General features: G+C 43.4%; 1 protein-coding gene across 1 annotated transcript in view; it reads left to right on the top strand.

The window, feature by feature from the left end:
• The window catches only part of LOC122553995 (EEF1A lysine methyltransferase 3-like), a 37,990-nt gene that overhangs the window by 11,162 nt on the left and 9,594 nt on the right, over nt 1-17,234 (top strand). Inside the window, exons 2-3 of the mRNA XM_087989492.1 lie at nt 11,229-11,453; nt 16,863-16,974. Coding sequence (XP_087845618.1) covers nt 11,328-11,453; nt 16,863-16,974 — 238 coding nt within the window. The 5' untranslated portion in view covers nt 11,229-11,327. The remainder of the gene's footprint in view (nt 1-11,228; nt 11,454-16,862; nt 16,975-17,234) is intronic.

Below are 17,234 nucleotides of genomic sequence, written 5' to 3'. Positions count from 1 at the left end.
TTTCCTGATGAATACATCAGCTTATCCTTAAGCAGCTTAAATACAAGAACAGAAGTGCCCAGGATGTGGAAAGAATGAACTGACAGAAAGTACTGGGACTGAGTGATTGATAAGAGTTATAATGAAGATGTCAGCAAATGAGGAGGAAGGAGCTTTCACAAATTTAGATGCTCACACCAGCACAGAAATTTGAAAGCAGAAAGCTATTTCAGGTACAGGAGTATTGAGTTTATGAAGTGTCGTCATAGTTAAAATAATAAAAGAGAATGCTCTGTTGGAAGAGTGTAGGAGAAGTGTATGAATACATTTGGACTAATTATTTTGCTGATCAATAATTGCAAGTCATATGTAGACATTTCAACAAATAAGCAAACTTCATTATTCTTAAATAAATATGAGCCAATAACAAGTGTATACTTGTTTGATGTATACACTTTAACACCAATTGATCGGGGAATTGAGGTGTCATTGGGAAATGCTGAACTAGAGGATCAGCCATAGGACATTTGGTCCATCATGATATTTTTTTGGGGGTACCACAAACAAATATTTAAGCAACACAGGTCCATTACTGCAATTAATGCAGAAATTCACCATCAATTTTGCCCCCAGAAAGCTAGCAGACATTCAGTGACATTTTGAGAGAGGTACCCCTTTCATTAAATTAAACAGTGATCTGTTCTTTCTGATATACGAGAAGAATGTATGGGGTTAAAAAAACACTTAACTCTTAACCAAAATTAGGGAATAGATTATCAGGTCATTTGCCCCAAATGCTAATCTTCGCTGTTTGCAAAATATCTGTCGTGTTTCCTACATGAGGTTTTTCTAAGGTAATTATTTGACTGCCAAGAATGTTGCGATATTCTGCAATAATGAAAACATAATGAAAAAATAATGAAAGCATAAATGCAAGTCTTTATTTTTCAGCAGTTGAAAAAGGAGACATGCTGCCAAAATGTTTTTTCACGTATTTATTAGGACAAATGCAAGAATATCAAAATTCAGAGGTAATAATGATTTGTAAAGCATACCAAAAAGCTGCTTGATTCATTGGAAAATTTACTGTGATTGGTTCAGTCATACCATGATCAATTCACCAGCGAAGAATTGTCCCAAGATCTTAGTTAACTTCCAAAATGTTTAGTTGGCTTCAATTTTTTTTAAGTTGTTTTATAGGGGTACACACCAGGGAACAGCTTAACATGACATTTTTGTTGAGTTGAGGAAGGCACAATGCCTGACATGTTCTATTTTCTTGCAGAGGACACACAGAACATATAACATTACAGTGCAGTACAGGCCCTTCAGCCTTCAATGTTGCACTGACCTGTGGAACCAATCTATCCAACACTATTCCATTATCATCCATATGTTTATCCAACTACCATTTAAATGCCCTTAAGGTTGGCGCATCTACTACTGTTGCAGGCAGTGCGCTCCACGCCCCTACTATTCTTCGAGTAAAGAAACTACCTCTGACATCTGTCCTATATCTATCACTCTTCAACTTAAAGTCCTTGTCCCCTTGTGCTAGCCATCACCATCCAAGGAAAAAGGCTCTCACTTTCCACCCTATCTAACCTTCTGATTATCTTATATGTCTCAATTAAGTCACCTCTCAACCTTCTTCTCTCTAATGAAAACAGCCTCAATACCCTCAGCCTTTCCTCATAAGACCTCCCCTCCATATCAGGCAACATATCCTCTGCACCCTTTCCAAAGCTTTCATATCCTTCCTGCAATGCAGTGACCAAAACTATACACAGTACCCCGAATGCGGCCAAACCAGAGTTTTGTGCAGCTGCAGCATGACCTCAAGACTCCGAAACTCAATCCCTCTACCAATAAAAGCAAAAATATGGTATGCCTTCTTAACAACCCTATCAACCTGCATGGCAACATTCAGGAATAGATGCACATGGACACTGAGATCTCTCTGCTCATCTAGACTACAAGGAATCCTACCATTAGCCCAGTACTCTTTATTCCTGTTGCTTCTTCCAAAGTGAATCAGCTCTCATGTTTCCACATTAAACTCCATTTGCCACCTCTCAAGCCAGCTTATGCATGTCCCTTTGTAACCTGCAACATCCTTCAGCACTATCCACAACTCCACTGACCTTACAGTCATCCATAAATTTACTAACCCATCCTTCTATGCCCTCATCCAGGTTATTTACAAAAATGACAAACAGCAGTGGCCCCAAAACAGATCCTTGCGGTACACCACTAGTAACTGAACTCCAGGATGAACATTTCCCATCAACCACCACTCTCTGTCTTCTTACAGCTAGCCAATTTCTGATCCAAACCGCTAAATCACCCACAACTCCATGCCTCCATATTTTGTGCAATAGCTTACTGTGGGGAACCTTATCAAAGGCCTTACTGAAATCCAGATACATGACATCAACTGCTTTGCCTTCATCCACCTGTTTGGTCACCTTCTCAAAGAACTTAATAAGGTTTGTGAGGCACCACCGCCCCCTCACAAAACCGTGTTGACTATCTCTAATCAACTTATTCCTCTCTAGATGATTACAAATCCTATTTCTTAGTAAGTAAGGCTCACTTGTCTGTAATTACCAGGATCGTCTCTATTACCCTTCTTGAACAACGGGACAACATTTGCTGTCCTCCAGTCTTTTGGCACTACTCCTGTCGACAATGATGGCATCAAGATCCCAGCCAAATTTTCTGCAACCTCCTCCCTGGCTTCCCAGAGAATCCTAGGATAAGTCACACCTGGCCCACAAGACTTATCTATTTTCACACTTCGCAGAATTGCTAAAACCTCCTCCTTGCTTATGTCAATCCCATCTAGTTCAGTAACCTGTATCTCAGTATTCTTCTCAACAACATTGTCTTTTTCCAGTGTGAATACTGACATAAAATATTCATTTAGTGCTTCCTATATCTCCTCAGACTCCATGCACAACTTTCCACTACTATCCTTGATTGGCCCTAATCTTTCTCTAGTCATTCTTTTATGCCTGATATTCCTGATATAGGAAGCTTTAGGGTTTTTCTTGACCCTATCTGCTAACAATTTCTCATGTCCTCTCTGGCTCTTCTTAGCTCTCTCTTTAGATCCTTCCTGGCTAACCTGCAACTCTCAAGCGCCTGAATTGAGCCTTCAGTCTCATCTTAGCATAAGCCTTCTTCTTCTCCTTGATAAGAGTTTCAACCGCTTTAGTTAACCACAGCTCCCTCACTCGACCACTTCCTCCCTGCATGACAGGTACATACTTATCAAGGACACACAGTTCCTTGAATAAGCTCCACAGTTCAATTGTGCCCATCCCCTGCAGTTTCCTTCCCCATCCTATGCATTTGAAATCTTGCCTAATTGCAGCATAATTGCCTTTCCCCCATCAATACCTGTTGCCGTACAGTATATACCTACCCCTTTCTATCACTAAAGTAAACATAACCGAATTGTGGTCACTATCACCAAAGTGCTCACCCACCTCCAAATTTAACACCTAGCCAGGTTCATTAGCCAGTACCAATTCCAATATGGCCTCGTCCCTTGTTGGCTTGTCTACATAGTGTGTCAGGAAACCATCCTGCACACATTGGACAAAAACTGACCCATCTAAAATACTCAAACTATAGTATTTCCAGTCAATATTTGGAAAGTTAAAGTCCCCCATAACAATTATCCTGTTACTCTCAATCCTACCCAGAATTATCTTTGCTATCCTTTCCTCTACATGTCTGGAAGTATTCGGAGGCCTTTAGAAAACTCCAACAGGATGTCATCTCCTTTTCTGTTTCTAACCTCAGCCCACACCACCTCAGTAGATGAGTCCATAAACATTCTTTGCGCTACCATAATACTGTCCTTGATTAATGATACTATACCTCAACCACTTTACAATCTTCTCTGTTCTTACTGAAACATTTAAATCCCAGAAGCTGCAACAACCATTCCTATACCTGCTCTATCCATGTCTCTGAAATGACCACAACATTGAAGTCTCACATACCAACCCATGCTGCAAGTTCACCCACCTTATTCTAGATGCTCCTGGCATTGAAGTGGAGACACTTCAAACCACCTTCCTGCTTACCGGTGAACTCTTAAGACCACCTTTATGTAGATTACTGTGTGCATCATCTATCAAAAATCTGTCTGAATTTCAAATTGGTAGTGAAAATCATAGCATATTTGGGGCTGTTCAGTAAGTACTATACAATCACAAAATCACATTCAATACTATAGAGTAGTCAAGTCTTGGAGTCAAAAAGGACAGAAACAGGGCCTTTGGCACGATATTACATTACATTACATTACAGTGTGGAAACAGGCCCTTCGGCCCAACAAGTCCACACCGACCCGCCGGAGCGAAACCCACCCATACCCCTACATTTACCCCTTACCTAACACTACGGGCAATTTAGTATGGCCAATTCACCTGACCCTGCACATCTTTGGACTGTGGGAGGAAACCGGAGTACCCAGAGGAAACCCACGCAGACACAGGGAGAACGTGCAAACTCCACACAGTCAGTCGCCTGAGGCGGGAATTGAACCCGGGTCTCTGGCGCTGTGAGGCAGCAGTGCTAACCATTGTGCCACCGTGCCGCCCACAAAGTTTCCCAAACTAACCAAGTCCTATTTTCCTGCATTTAGCCACTATGCCTTTAAAGTTTTCCTATCCATGTACCTGTCAAAATGTCTTTAAAATGCTGTAATTGTACTCTTCTCTACCATTTCTTCTGGCAGTTTGTTTCTTATAGGCGTTACTGTATGTGAAAAAGTTGCCCCTCAGGTCCCTTTCAAATCCTTACACTGTCACTTTAAATGTATGGCCTCTAGTTTTGGAGTTGCCTACCCGGGAAAAAGACATTCGTTATTCATCTTACCTATGCCCTCGTGATTCTATAAAATTCTGTAAGGTCACGCCTCAGCCTCCTAAGCTCATGTTGAATGTTACTGTCTGAGTTTTGTAAACATGTGCCAGTTAAATGCAGTGAGTGGCCTGTCTGTTGTGAAGACATGCTGTTTGATACGATCTACCTATGGCACAAGGATGTATAATCTTCATAAATAACATCACACTGGCAAAGATTACTTATTTCTGTGGTAGACTGAAAGGCCTAGTGGCTTGATGTATGCATCATGTTGGTTAAAAATAATTACTCATTATTTCTAAATAGAGGCAGTGTGAAACAGTTTGTTTAACCTCCTGCTCAAATTGACAAAGGTGCTTCATTCTTCTATTGCTATTTGAGGTAAACTAAGCACTTTTCTCATGATGTATAAATTGTTGTTCCCTTTGAAACATGGCATTCTTGCATTTGTCCTGATCGATGCAAATTTAAAAATAATTCTTGATATCAAGTGTCTTTTCCTGGTAAATAGTCATTTATTTACCTATAACCTCTCTTTCATTCTTTTATAATCCTGTTTTCTTGCATTCAAACAATCATTAGCAATTCTTTGAAGCCAACATACACCAATGCAATTTGAAACATACCAGAAATGTCAGAAATATGAGAAATGTGTTGGTATGAAACTGGTTTTAACCCAGTAACAAGGATTGCCCATGAATGCATTTTTACTGATTTAACATTGAGTACTGTTGCTTCTCCATTTGATGTACTAAATATCAGATTTAAATTAAATTAACCTATGTGAAGTCAATATCACACAGGACCGAACAAATCCCTATTTTATCTCTGTATTGTTACTTAAAATGGAGGCAACTTAGGTCGCAGTATGAGATCAGCTTTAATTGTTGCTACAATAGTCGATATTCAATTTTAATTAGATATTTTTGCAGCTTAATACAGCGGTAGGAAATGTTACAATTGCTCTATTTTGTTATAATGATGCGTTTACCTGCTCGTGGTATCACCAGAAATTGAATGCAAAGCATGATTGCAGAATCTCTCTGCACCAACTAGCCTGAATATACTCAGCTCAAAATTGTTTCAATGTTATGAATGATTCATCGGCTAAAATCATGTGAATGTACTCAATTTTGTGTAATAGGATATATTGGGGCAACATTCACTTCTTTCAATCTTACAAAACATGTTTTGCCAAGCTACACTCTATCTACTGTATATCCAAATATTTGAAGCATTAGTCTGGAAGAACATAGGAAACAGGAGCTGAAGTGGACATTTAGCTCTTCAAACTTGGTCCACCATTTAAGCAGATAAAGCCCGATCTACTGCTTGTACTCCATTTCCAGCGCTCCGCCACCTCCCTTCATTCTTTCGCGTCCACAAATCTATTGACCACTGTTCTGAATGTATTCAACGTCAGAACATCCTCGGCTCTCTGGGTTGACAGTTCCATAGTTTCCCTAATTTTTGAGTGAAGAACCTTCTCCTAATCTCAGTCCTAAATGGACTCAATTCTTTATTATGTGATTGCGATCAGATTGTCCCGCCAAGGGAAATATTCTCTTACTATCCTCCAACTGGCTTCAATTAGGTCAACTCACAGTCTTCTAAGTTCTTGGAAATAAATGTTTAATATATAAAACTTGAATATTATTCATAGAAGAGGAGAAAGTGAGGACTGCAGATGCTGGAGATCAGAGCTGAAAATGTGTTGCTGGAAAAGCGCAGCAGGTCAGGTAGCATCCAAGGAGCAGGAGAATCGACGTTTCGGGCATAAGCCCGTCTTCAGGAATGATTCCTGAAGAAGGGCTTATGCCCGAAACGTCGATTCTCCTGTTCCTTGGATGCTACCTGACCTGCTGCGCTTTGCCAGCAACACATTTTCAGCTACTATTCATAGAAGCCCAATGCGAGCTGGCGGAATGGGCGGCTGGCAAACTGCAGTGTCCAGACCATTCACTTTAACCATAAGAACGTTAATGATCTCATTTGTACAGTTCACTATAATCGTTGGCTAAGAAGTGTAGCTGCTACTGCAGTGATCGAACAACATGTTCGAGTAAATTGTCTTTCTATTTTGTAAATGCACACGTGCTCATTTACCTCATAAGCATATACAGCACCATCATTCAAGAACCAAAGAAGTTCAGTACATAAAATTACCAATAATTTGTTTGATTATGAGTTTTGCCTTATTTAGTCACTAAGAAACACAGAAAAATATTGAAGTATAAGTGTACATGTATACGAATGCCAATATTGAGATCATCTGCCTGAGGATACGTCTAGTCCTTATTTTAGTTGGCGAACAGCATTGGGACAGGCTACATCTGGAGTCATAATTAAGCACACGTGACTAATGTGTCATATATTGGATGACAGGAGCTCCCCATTCTCCTCTTTACCGGGTTAGTGAAAGGTCTTTGCTTCCCATAACTTCATGAACATCTATGTCTTGTTAAAATGCAAGGCATTCAATGCAGACGTTTGACTTCTCGGACTAATTTTATCTATGGAAGGGATTTGATGCAGGCATTTATTGAAGGAAATTTTCATGGAACCGCTAATTAACCAGTCTCAGGAAATTAAGGGCACTGTACCCACGTTCACTGGTCGTGACTGGAAATTGCATGTAACTGTATTTTCGACACGAATCCAGGGATACGTGTATGCAAAACGTTCGGGTGCGACTGATGTCAGGCGCGGAATATTTTCACACCATTGTTCATTGCCATAGTCCAGACTGCATACAGTTTTGCCATAACTGCTGAAAGTGTGAAACGCTTCTAGGCAATGCCATCCATCTAACCGTCAATCACTTCCACCGCCCCCAAAACCCTCCACCCACCAGCACCTTCCGGCCCCCAGTCCACAGTGGAGTTTATTCATCCTTCCCACAAGCCTTCCTCCTGTGCAGAAAAGAAAAATTAACCGGGTGCACTACGAAGGTGGATGGACAGATTTTGAATTGAGAAGCTGTAAATTCCGCTTTAATCCTTACAGCGGCACTAGCTAACATCCATTTGGTAACGCAATATCGGAGTCTCCTCGCAACATCTGAAGCGCCAATTGTGGCACAACAGGAATTGGCAGCTGAGAGGGGATAGAGTGGTGAGACTGGCAGTGGAGTAAATAAAGCAGAAACCCAGACTAGTATACTGGGAACATGGCTTCAAATTGCACCACTGCAGATGGTGAAGTAAATCTGAAATTGAAAGCTATTCCAATGTTGACACGAGACTTGCTGTAAAAATCCGTCTGGTGCACTAATGCCCTCCAGGAAAGGAAATCTGCTGTCCTCATCTGGTATTGCCTACATGTGACTCCAGAGCAATGGGGTTGATTCTGAAATGGCCTAACAGATCAGCTGCATTTAATTGCTACATAGTTTGATCAAATGAACGAAACCAGCTGAAGTAGCATTGACTAGGAAACAGCCATGATGCTGGCGTACACATCTGTGACATCTTGCAGAGTCCTCCTTACTAACATCGGGAGGATTGCAACAAAATTAGAAGAACTCTCCCACATTCTCGTCAGCGAGCTACTGAATATACTACTTCTCATTGAGTCATACCTGACAGACAATACCCCATCAGTACAGTAATGGAAATGATAGAAAGTGCTTTCAAGGATCACTTACTCACTAACAACCTGCTAGGTTTCACTAAATTCTGGTTGCACAAGGTCCACTTAGCTTCTAACTTCAGTACAGCCATGGCCGAACCTTGGACAAAAGAGATGAACTCAAGAGAGGAACTGAGGGTGACCATCATTAAGGATGCCCAATCAAGGCAAGATGGCCTTGAGTGTGGCAACAAGACGGCCCAGCAAAACCCGAGTCAATGAGATAACAGCAAAAATAAACATAAACATAGCAAGACCGGCAGCATCTGCAGAGAGAGAAAAACAATGTTAACATTTTGAGTCCAATATGATTCTTCTTCAAATGGGAATCACGAGGGAGTCTTTCCACTTGTTACAGCCATCGCCAATGTGGTTATGTTAGGACAGTTGTTCAAGGCATAGAGCATGGCTGCAGGATTTTTTTTCACGAAACTGTCTGAGATTCAAACGCCTTCAGCTACTTTATCAATGATTTTTCCTACATCATAAGATCAGAGATGGAGTAGTTTGCTTACGATTGCAGTTTCAACAGCTTTCCAGGTCAAAATCTCGGAACTGGCCTCCGGACAGTAGTGTATGTTGCAAGGACTGCAATTATTCAATGACATAGCTCACCTTCTGCAGGGACATTAGGGATGGCCTTTTATTCCTGATGAAGGGCTTTTGCCCAAAACGTCGATTTCGAAGCTCCTTGGATGCTGCCTGAACTGCTGTGCTCTTCCAGCACCACTAATCCAGAATCTGGTTTCCAGCATCTGCAGTCATTGTTTTTACCTACAATAAATGTGGGCCTAGTAAGTGAGAGCGACATCCGTAGAATGGATATTTTATTTTAAATCAGAGCAAGGAAAGAACTGGGCAGTGAAACTGATTTCATATTAGTCACCCTTCAGTATCCCGAGAAAGTTTAAAATGTTTTCTCAAAAAAAAAGCTGCATAAAAATTATTATGCGAGTTAAAGATAGTTAAATCAGTTGACAATGTGCTGTTGGGCGAATCCTGAAGCAACTGATCGATTACATTGCATGGTAATGCATTGTTCCTTGGTTATTGATAAAGAATATTTAAATTGACCAATGCTCACAACAGCAACATTCAGTTGATTTGCTAGCCGCAGTTCACCCTTCTATCTTTCTCATTGGCCATCACGGGCGATCTTGCGATTGTGAACACAAAACTTGCCCTTTTAAATTCTGGTGAGATTTGGTGAGGTGAATTCCGGTTGAGGTCCAAAGAATTGCCCTTAATGCCCAGCGATGTCTTTGCTATGTCGATTAGCGATGGGAAATGCGGGAATACAGGAACAGTGTTGGGGGTGAGCCTGGTTGGGAAGGTCTTAGGAGGGTCGGCGTGACTCGATGGGCTGAATGGCCTGCTTCCACACTGTAGGGGATTCTATGATTATGTAATATGGACTTGTTGCAAACTGGTGCGAATGTCTACAACTGCACTTGTTCTTGTGATCCCCTGGTGAGTGCGTTCCGGATATTCGATCGGAGACAAAGACAGTTAAAGACCACTCTGGTGCCAGTGGCGTACCTTTACAGGCGTGGTACGAATTGTTGCTAAGTTCGCCGTGTGCTGTTTTGTTCATTTTGCCCCAGAGACGCCGTGGCTCAAACGATAGGGGCTGGTCACCTAAGAACAATCGTATGTGAGAGACCTGAGGCTCTTGAGACCCCATAGTCTCCGTTGCATGAACCATAAGAGGAACCGTGAATTGAAAACCTAACATCGATCAATCGATCAGGTCCAGGTTAATGAATTTACTTGAATAGTTGAGCTACACTCGAACAAATCTGCAGGGGAAGAAAAACAACAATGTTCCAAAGAGCAAGTAGGGTTCGAAGGAAAGGTATGGGGGGGGGGGGGGGCAAAAAACATATAAATGAATGATTGAGCAGCAACACCGTTTGAAATGAGGGAATATGGATTCAAACACACAGGGCACCTCCAATTGATTAAAGATTCTAAAACCCGAGTTTGTGCTCCATTTTACGTCTCCCGTTCTACTGGGACCTAAATGGGGTCATGGGGAATATCATGACTTTCGGTGTGTACGAAATCTGGGGGGGGGGGGGGGGGGAAGGGGAGGTGGAGGCTGTATTAAAAGGCTGATGTGACCAGTAAGCTCCAGTTTCCGAGTACTGCCGCAGTGGAAAACAATGATCAGCCGAGCAAATGGGTTAGGATTCGGTTCGGATCAAGATGGGGAGCGGTTGGTGAAGCTGTTCGCTTTAATTTCCAACAGAGGTCTTTACGGCCACACGGAAATGTGTTGAACTCATTAGAGTCTGTACAGAGCCAGTTTGGATACATATAGCCATTCAAATCAGGAAGCCTGGCTCGAAGTCCCGCCTGCTGCCGTGGTGTGAATTGGGTTGGTTAGAAAGTATCTACAAACCCTGTCGAGGTCAATAGCAGCGACTTGCACATTCAAAACGCGTTTACCTTTCTGCTATTCACTTGCTGAAATTTGCCAATGGCACGCATATTTTACATGTAGCGTTCTTCACTTTAAACATTGGACCCATACCTTTCAGATTCACGACAGTGTTAATTATACCAATGAAATGCTGCCCTGTTCTGGGATCGATGGCTAACGTTGGCGTTGTCTGGATTGTCTGATTTGACAGTTCATCCATTTCTTTTGATTTGCCGTGGTTCTTGCTGTGTTCTCCTTAAAGCCCCATTCAACAGCGCCAGGCCTCCCTCACATCTTTCTTTACTCCTAGATAAAACCTTTGGACGCTTGGAGTCGAAACCGGTTAATCTTTGGGACGAAAAGGGAGCTGCTGGGCAATTTGACAAGAATCTATTTCAAATCAGAGACCATGAGCAACGCCGAAGACAACAACACGGGGGCGGAGGAGAAGGTGTACCGTTACTGCGGGCACACATTAAAGATCACGATGTTTAAAGGATCTTCCTTGGGCCTTTCTGCTTACGTCTGGGGACCCGTAAGTCTAGTGGCCTCGCGCAAATTGATTGTTTAATTTGAAACATAACTTCTCGACCTATTGCAACCCCTCTGCAAACGATCGCTGTAATGCTGCCTGGAGCTAGCAGCTGGTTTGGATTCGTGCTAACCTCCAGAGTCAGTGCCCGGTCTGATTCTGAGTCAAAAACGGCACTGTGCCCGAAATGGAGCGGATTGTTTCGCCATTTGAATGTTTAACGCGGCTTTGCTGAGCACTGCTTGTTAAGATTAGATTAGACTCCCTACGGGGTGGAAACAGGCCCTTCGGCCCAACAAGACCACACCGGCCCTCCGAAGAGCAACCCACCCAGATCCATTCCCCTACATTTACCCCTGACTAATGCACCTACCACTACGGGCAATTTAGCATGGCCAAGTCACCTAACCTGCACATCTTTGGACTGTGGGAGGAAACCGACGCAGACACGGGGAGAATGTGCAGACTCCACACAGACAGTTGCCCGAGACGGCAATTGAACCCGGGTTCCTGGCGCTGAGAGGCAGCAGTGCTAACCACTGTGCCGCCCCAACACATGGCACATAGAACATAGAACAATACAGCACAGAACAGGCCATTCGGCCCACGATGTTGTGCCGAACTTCTAACCTAGATTAAGTACCCATCCATGTACCTATCCAAATGCCGCTTAAAGGTCGCCAATGATTCCGACTCTACCACTCCCACGGGCAGCGCATTCCATGCCCCCACCACTCTCTGGGTAAAGAACCCACCCCTGACATCTCCCCTATACCTTCCACCCTTCACCTTAAATTTATGTCCCCTTGTAACACTCTGTTGTACCCGGGGAAAAAGTTTCTGACTGTCTACTCTATCTATTCCTCTGATCATCTTATAAACCTCTATCAAGTCACCCCTCATCCTTCGCCGTTCCAACGAGAAAAGGCCGAGTACTCTCAACCTATCCTCGTACGACTTCCTCTCCATTCCAGGCAACATCCTGGTAAATCTTCTCTGCACCCTCTCCAAAGCTTCCACATCTTTCCTAAAGTGAGGCGACCAGAACTGCACACAGTACTCCAACTGTGGCCTAATCAAAGTCCTGTACAGCTGCAACATCACTTCACGACTCTTGAATTCAATCCCTCTGCTAATGAACGATAATACTCCATAGGCCTTCTTACAAACTCTATCCACCTGAGTGGCAACCTTCAAAGATCTATGTACATAGACCCCAAGATCCCTCTGTTCCTCCACCTGACTAAGAACCCTACCATTAACCCTGTATTCCGCATTCTTATTTGTTCTTCCAAAATGCAAACGATCGGCAACATTTCTGTACTCATTTGAGGTGCAGCCGACCCTAGCATAAATGTTGTTCAGGATATATTCCGTTGTGCACAGTTGAATAGTTTCCTGGGACCATTTGCACCAATCCTAAAGTAACAAAAATATCTCCTTCTGTACTCCTCATCATTGTGTTCGAGCCCCAGCACAGCCTTGCCTATCCTTCTCTCTCCCCAAGCCCTCAGCCACACGTCCCCAGTTGAGCCTGTTGCGCGTGCATGATTTTTGAAGTCTTCCAGAGTGAGTTCAGCCACCAAAGCCCCAGGGTCTACAATTAAAGTCAAGAGTGTGGTGCTGGAAAAAAGCACAACAGGTCAGGCAGCATCCAAGGAGCAGGAGAATCAAAGTTTCGGACAAAAGCCCATCATCATTTTCCTGCCTATACTACTCCACTGCCCGTCCTCCTTTGCAATCTTTAAAATATACCCGAAACCCTATCTCTTGTCCCACATGTGTCTGTTTCTCCTTGGCAATTTGAAAACGCTCCCGTGAATTACGTTTTGTTACAGCGAATGGCTTTGTTGATGCTGTTGGATGCATGCGACCCGTGATACCCCCGAAGTGGATCTTGCAGTTTACTAGTTAGGTTACAAAAACTGCAGGAAGAATCCTCAAAATAACATGTTCGCAGCAAATCGAAAAGAGGTGAGAAAATATAATCAGTTTTGATTGAAAAATCTTGAGGGGGGAAAGAATGATTTCACTTGTGCGATCATCTGACTTATATGTGAGTGCTCCCGAAGCAATTCGATGATTTTTTAAGTGTTCTCTGACGCCAACCCGGAAAAGCCAGTTTTGCAACTAAATGGAATGGCATTTTTCCTGCTGAGCGTGTGGTCTCCTATAATCTGTTTTTGTATTGTAGGAAGAAAACCTTTGATTTTCGATCGAGCTGATAGCTCAATATCCTGCTAACAAAAGAGACCTTGGAGTGGAGGTTTATAGCTCCTTGAAAGTGGAGTCGCAGGTAGATAGGATAGTGAAGGTCCTGGATCAGTGGTGCTGGAAGAGCACAGCAATTCAGGCGGCATCCGAGGACAGGCAAAATCGATGTTTCGGGCAAAAGCCCTTCATCAGGTGTTTGGTATGCTTTCCTTTATTGGTCAGTGCATTGCGTATAGGAGTTGGGAGGTCATGTTGCAACTGTACAGGACATTAGTTAGGCAATTTTGAGAAGATTGCGTTCAGTTCTGGCCTTCCTCCTATCGGAAGGATCTTGAGAAACTTAAAAAGGTTCAGAAAAAATTTACAAGGATATTGCCAGGGTTGGAGGATTTGAGCGATAGGGAGAGATTGATTAGGCTCTGGCTGTTTTCCCTGGAGTGTCGGAGGCTGAGGGGTGACCTTATAGAGGTTTACAAAATTATGAGGGGCATGGATAGGATAAATAGACAAAGTCTTTTCTCTGGGTGGGGGAGCCCAGAACTAGAGGGCATAGGTTTAGGCTGAGAGGGGAAAGATATAAAAGGGAAGTAAGGGACATCTTTTCCATGCAAAGGGTGGTGGTGTATGGAATGACCTGACAGAGGAAGTGGGGCAGACTGGTACAATTACAACATTTAAAAGGCATCTGGATGGGTACATGAATCGGTAGGATTTGGAGGGCTATGGGCCGGGTGCTGGCAGGTGGGACTAGATTGGGTTGGGATATCTGGTTGGCATGGACGGGTTGGACCAATGTGTCTGTTAGGTGGATGGAGGTGGAATAAAGGTGATAGTCAGAGAGGAGGGTGGAGTGGATAGGTGGGAAGGAAGATTGGCAGGTAGGGCCGGTCATGAGGATGGTGCTGAGCTGGCACTTTGGAACTAGGGTAAGGTGGGGGAGGGTGAATGAGGAAACTGGTGAAGTCCACAATAATGCCCTGGGGTTGAAGGGTCCCGAAGCAGAAGATGAGGCATTCTTCCTCCAGGCATCGGGCGGTGAAGGAGGCCCAGGACCTGCATGTCCTCAGCAGAGTTGGAAGGGGCTTTGAAATGTTGGGCCATGGGGTGGTAGCGTCGATTAATGTGGGTGTCCCAGAGATGTTCCACGAAGCACTCTGCGAGATGGCATCCAGTCTCCCCAATGTAAAGAAGACCGCATCAGGAGCAACAGATACAGTAAATGACATTGGTGGATGTGCAGGTTAAACTTTGATGGATGTGGAAGGCTCCTTTGGGGCCTTGGATGGAGGTGAAGGGGGAGATGTGGGCGCAGGTTTTGCAATTCTTGTGGTGGCAGACGAAAGTGCGGAGGGGAGGGTGGGTTGTTGGGAGATATGGATCTGACCAGGTAGTCACGGCCACCGCTGGAATTACAAAGCCTGCACCCACACCTCTCCCTCACCTCCACCCAAGGCCCCAAAAGAGCCTTCCACATCCATCAAATTTTAACCTGTACTTCCACACATGTCATTTACTGTATCCACTGCTCCCGATTTGGTCTCCTTTATATTGGGGAGGTTGGATGCCTTCTTGCAAGGCACTTTAGGGAATACCTCCGGGACAACAACACCAATCAACTCCCCCTCCCACTCTGCTGAGGACATGCAGGCCCTGGGCCTCCTCCACCACCACTCCCTCACCACCCGACGCCTGCAGGAAGAACACTTCATCTTCTGCCTTGGGACACTTCAATCCCAGGGCATCAATGTGGGCTTCACCAGTTTCCTCATTTCCCCTCCCCCCACCTTACCTCAATTCCAACCTGCCAGCTCAGCACCACTGTCATGACATATCCTACCTGCCAATCTTCCTTCCTGCCTATCTGCTGCACCCTCCTCTCCAATTATCACCTTCATCCCCACTTCCATCCACCTATTGAACTCTTAGCCACCTTTGCCCCAGCCCCAACCCCCTCCCATTTATCTCTCCACCCCAAAGGCTCCCAGCCTCATTCTTGATGAAAGGCTCCTGCCTTAAACATCGATTTTCCTGCTCCTTGGATGCTATCTGACTCTGCTGTGCTTTTCCAGCACCACTCTAATCTTGACTCTGCTCTCCAGCATCTGCAGTCCTCACTTTTGCCAATGTGTCTGTTTCCATGATATACACCTCTATGACTCTACGATCGTAAATGATGTAATTTGCTTTTGTTAGTGGCTTCCTTTGAAAGGAACTTGCCTGACTGCAGTCTAGTGCTTCTACAATGCTCCTTGCTTCTCACTGAGAGTTAACTGTTATTCACTTTGTGTAGACAATGCAAATCACATGCAAATGAAAATGTAGGAAATATACAAAAACACAGTGAAGTGCTACCTTAAAAATGCTTTGGCTAGTTACATTCAGCAAAATAGAATATATCACAGATTTACAGTAGGTATGGTCACTTAGCACACAAACTATTCATGTCAGAATAACGTGTTGGATCTGTTATGACTAGTCGATGTTGTTTTTCTGAAGACAGCAGTGTAGCTTTTATATTCTCATTTTTGGAATTCTCTCACTTGTGCAAGCAAAGTTTTCCAGTGAGTTTACAGCTCACAAACTTTAATAGGGTGGAAATTCAGGAAAGAAGGGAAAAGACTATTGCTCCTATGGCAAGTTATTCCAGATGCCGTCTTTGATCAAATCCAATATCTTTTTTCATCTGTAAACTGGGTCATATATCATCTATCTGAAAATGCAGGCAGCTTGTTCCTTATGAATGCAACGTTGCTTCTGCTGTAATCAGTGCAGTTTGCTTTGTAAAGTGTTCATTAAAAAAGTTCAAGGTATATGCACAATACATATGTCCAGTCAATGCTAAAAATTATCATCTTGGAGAACACATCTTCATGACAACCGCTATACTGCTGTTACATTGAAACTAGCTGTGAAAGATAAATAATTGTGGAAATGCAATAAGGATGGCTGTGATACAAAACTGATGGGCACGCTATCCTTTCCATTGCATTTTCTTTCTTTTACTGATTTTTTTCTAAAGCCCACACTCTCTTCTGAAGTAATATTGCATCTTCCTGCATGACACTGTCAATCCTGCTTGAACTACCACATGAACTTGCCTCAATATCCTTTTAACAGTATGTCTATCCCACCAGCTAATTTTGTCTCCCCGTTCCCATGCTATCCTTGTGATTTGCACACTTGTGTTTCTTTTGTCAGGCACTTGTACTTTGTCAATACTTTCAGGATAAGAAGCTTGATTTTAAAGGGAAGAAGGTGCTTGAACTGGGTTCTGGTACTGGAATTGTGGGAATTTTGGCAGCACTTCTGGGTAAGTTAGCTCATTTGCACCTTTGATGTGAACAACATCTGCAACAGCAATATAAAAAGCAAAAAATGAGGATTGATATGCTCTTGATAGAGGCTTTTCTTTGTGATTGACCTTGGACATGGAATCATGCTGCCCCTCCCCCCACCCCCATCCCTACCCCTCCAACCCCAACCCCCACACAGTTACCATTCAGTGCAAACATTCCAATGGATACTTATACTAATGCATATTCCTAAAACATTATTAACATTACAGTCCTT

This window comes from Chiloscyllium plagiosum, unplaced genomic scaffold (assembly GCF_037043375.1).
Source record: "Chiloscyllium plagiosum isolate Xiang-an unplaced genomic scaffold, Cpla_swu_hap1 HiC_scaffold_8, whole genome shotgun sequence".
Lineage (NCBI taxonomy): Eukaryota > Metazoa > Chordata > Chondrichthyes > Orectolobiformes > Hemiscylliidae > Chiloscyllium > Chiloscyllium plagiosum.
The sequence above is the reverse complement of the archived record's forward strand: the minus strand, read 5'-3'. Positions and strand labels throughout refer to the sequence as shown.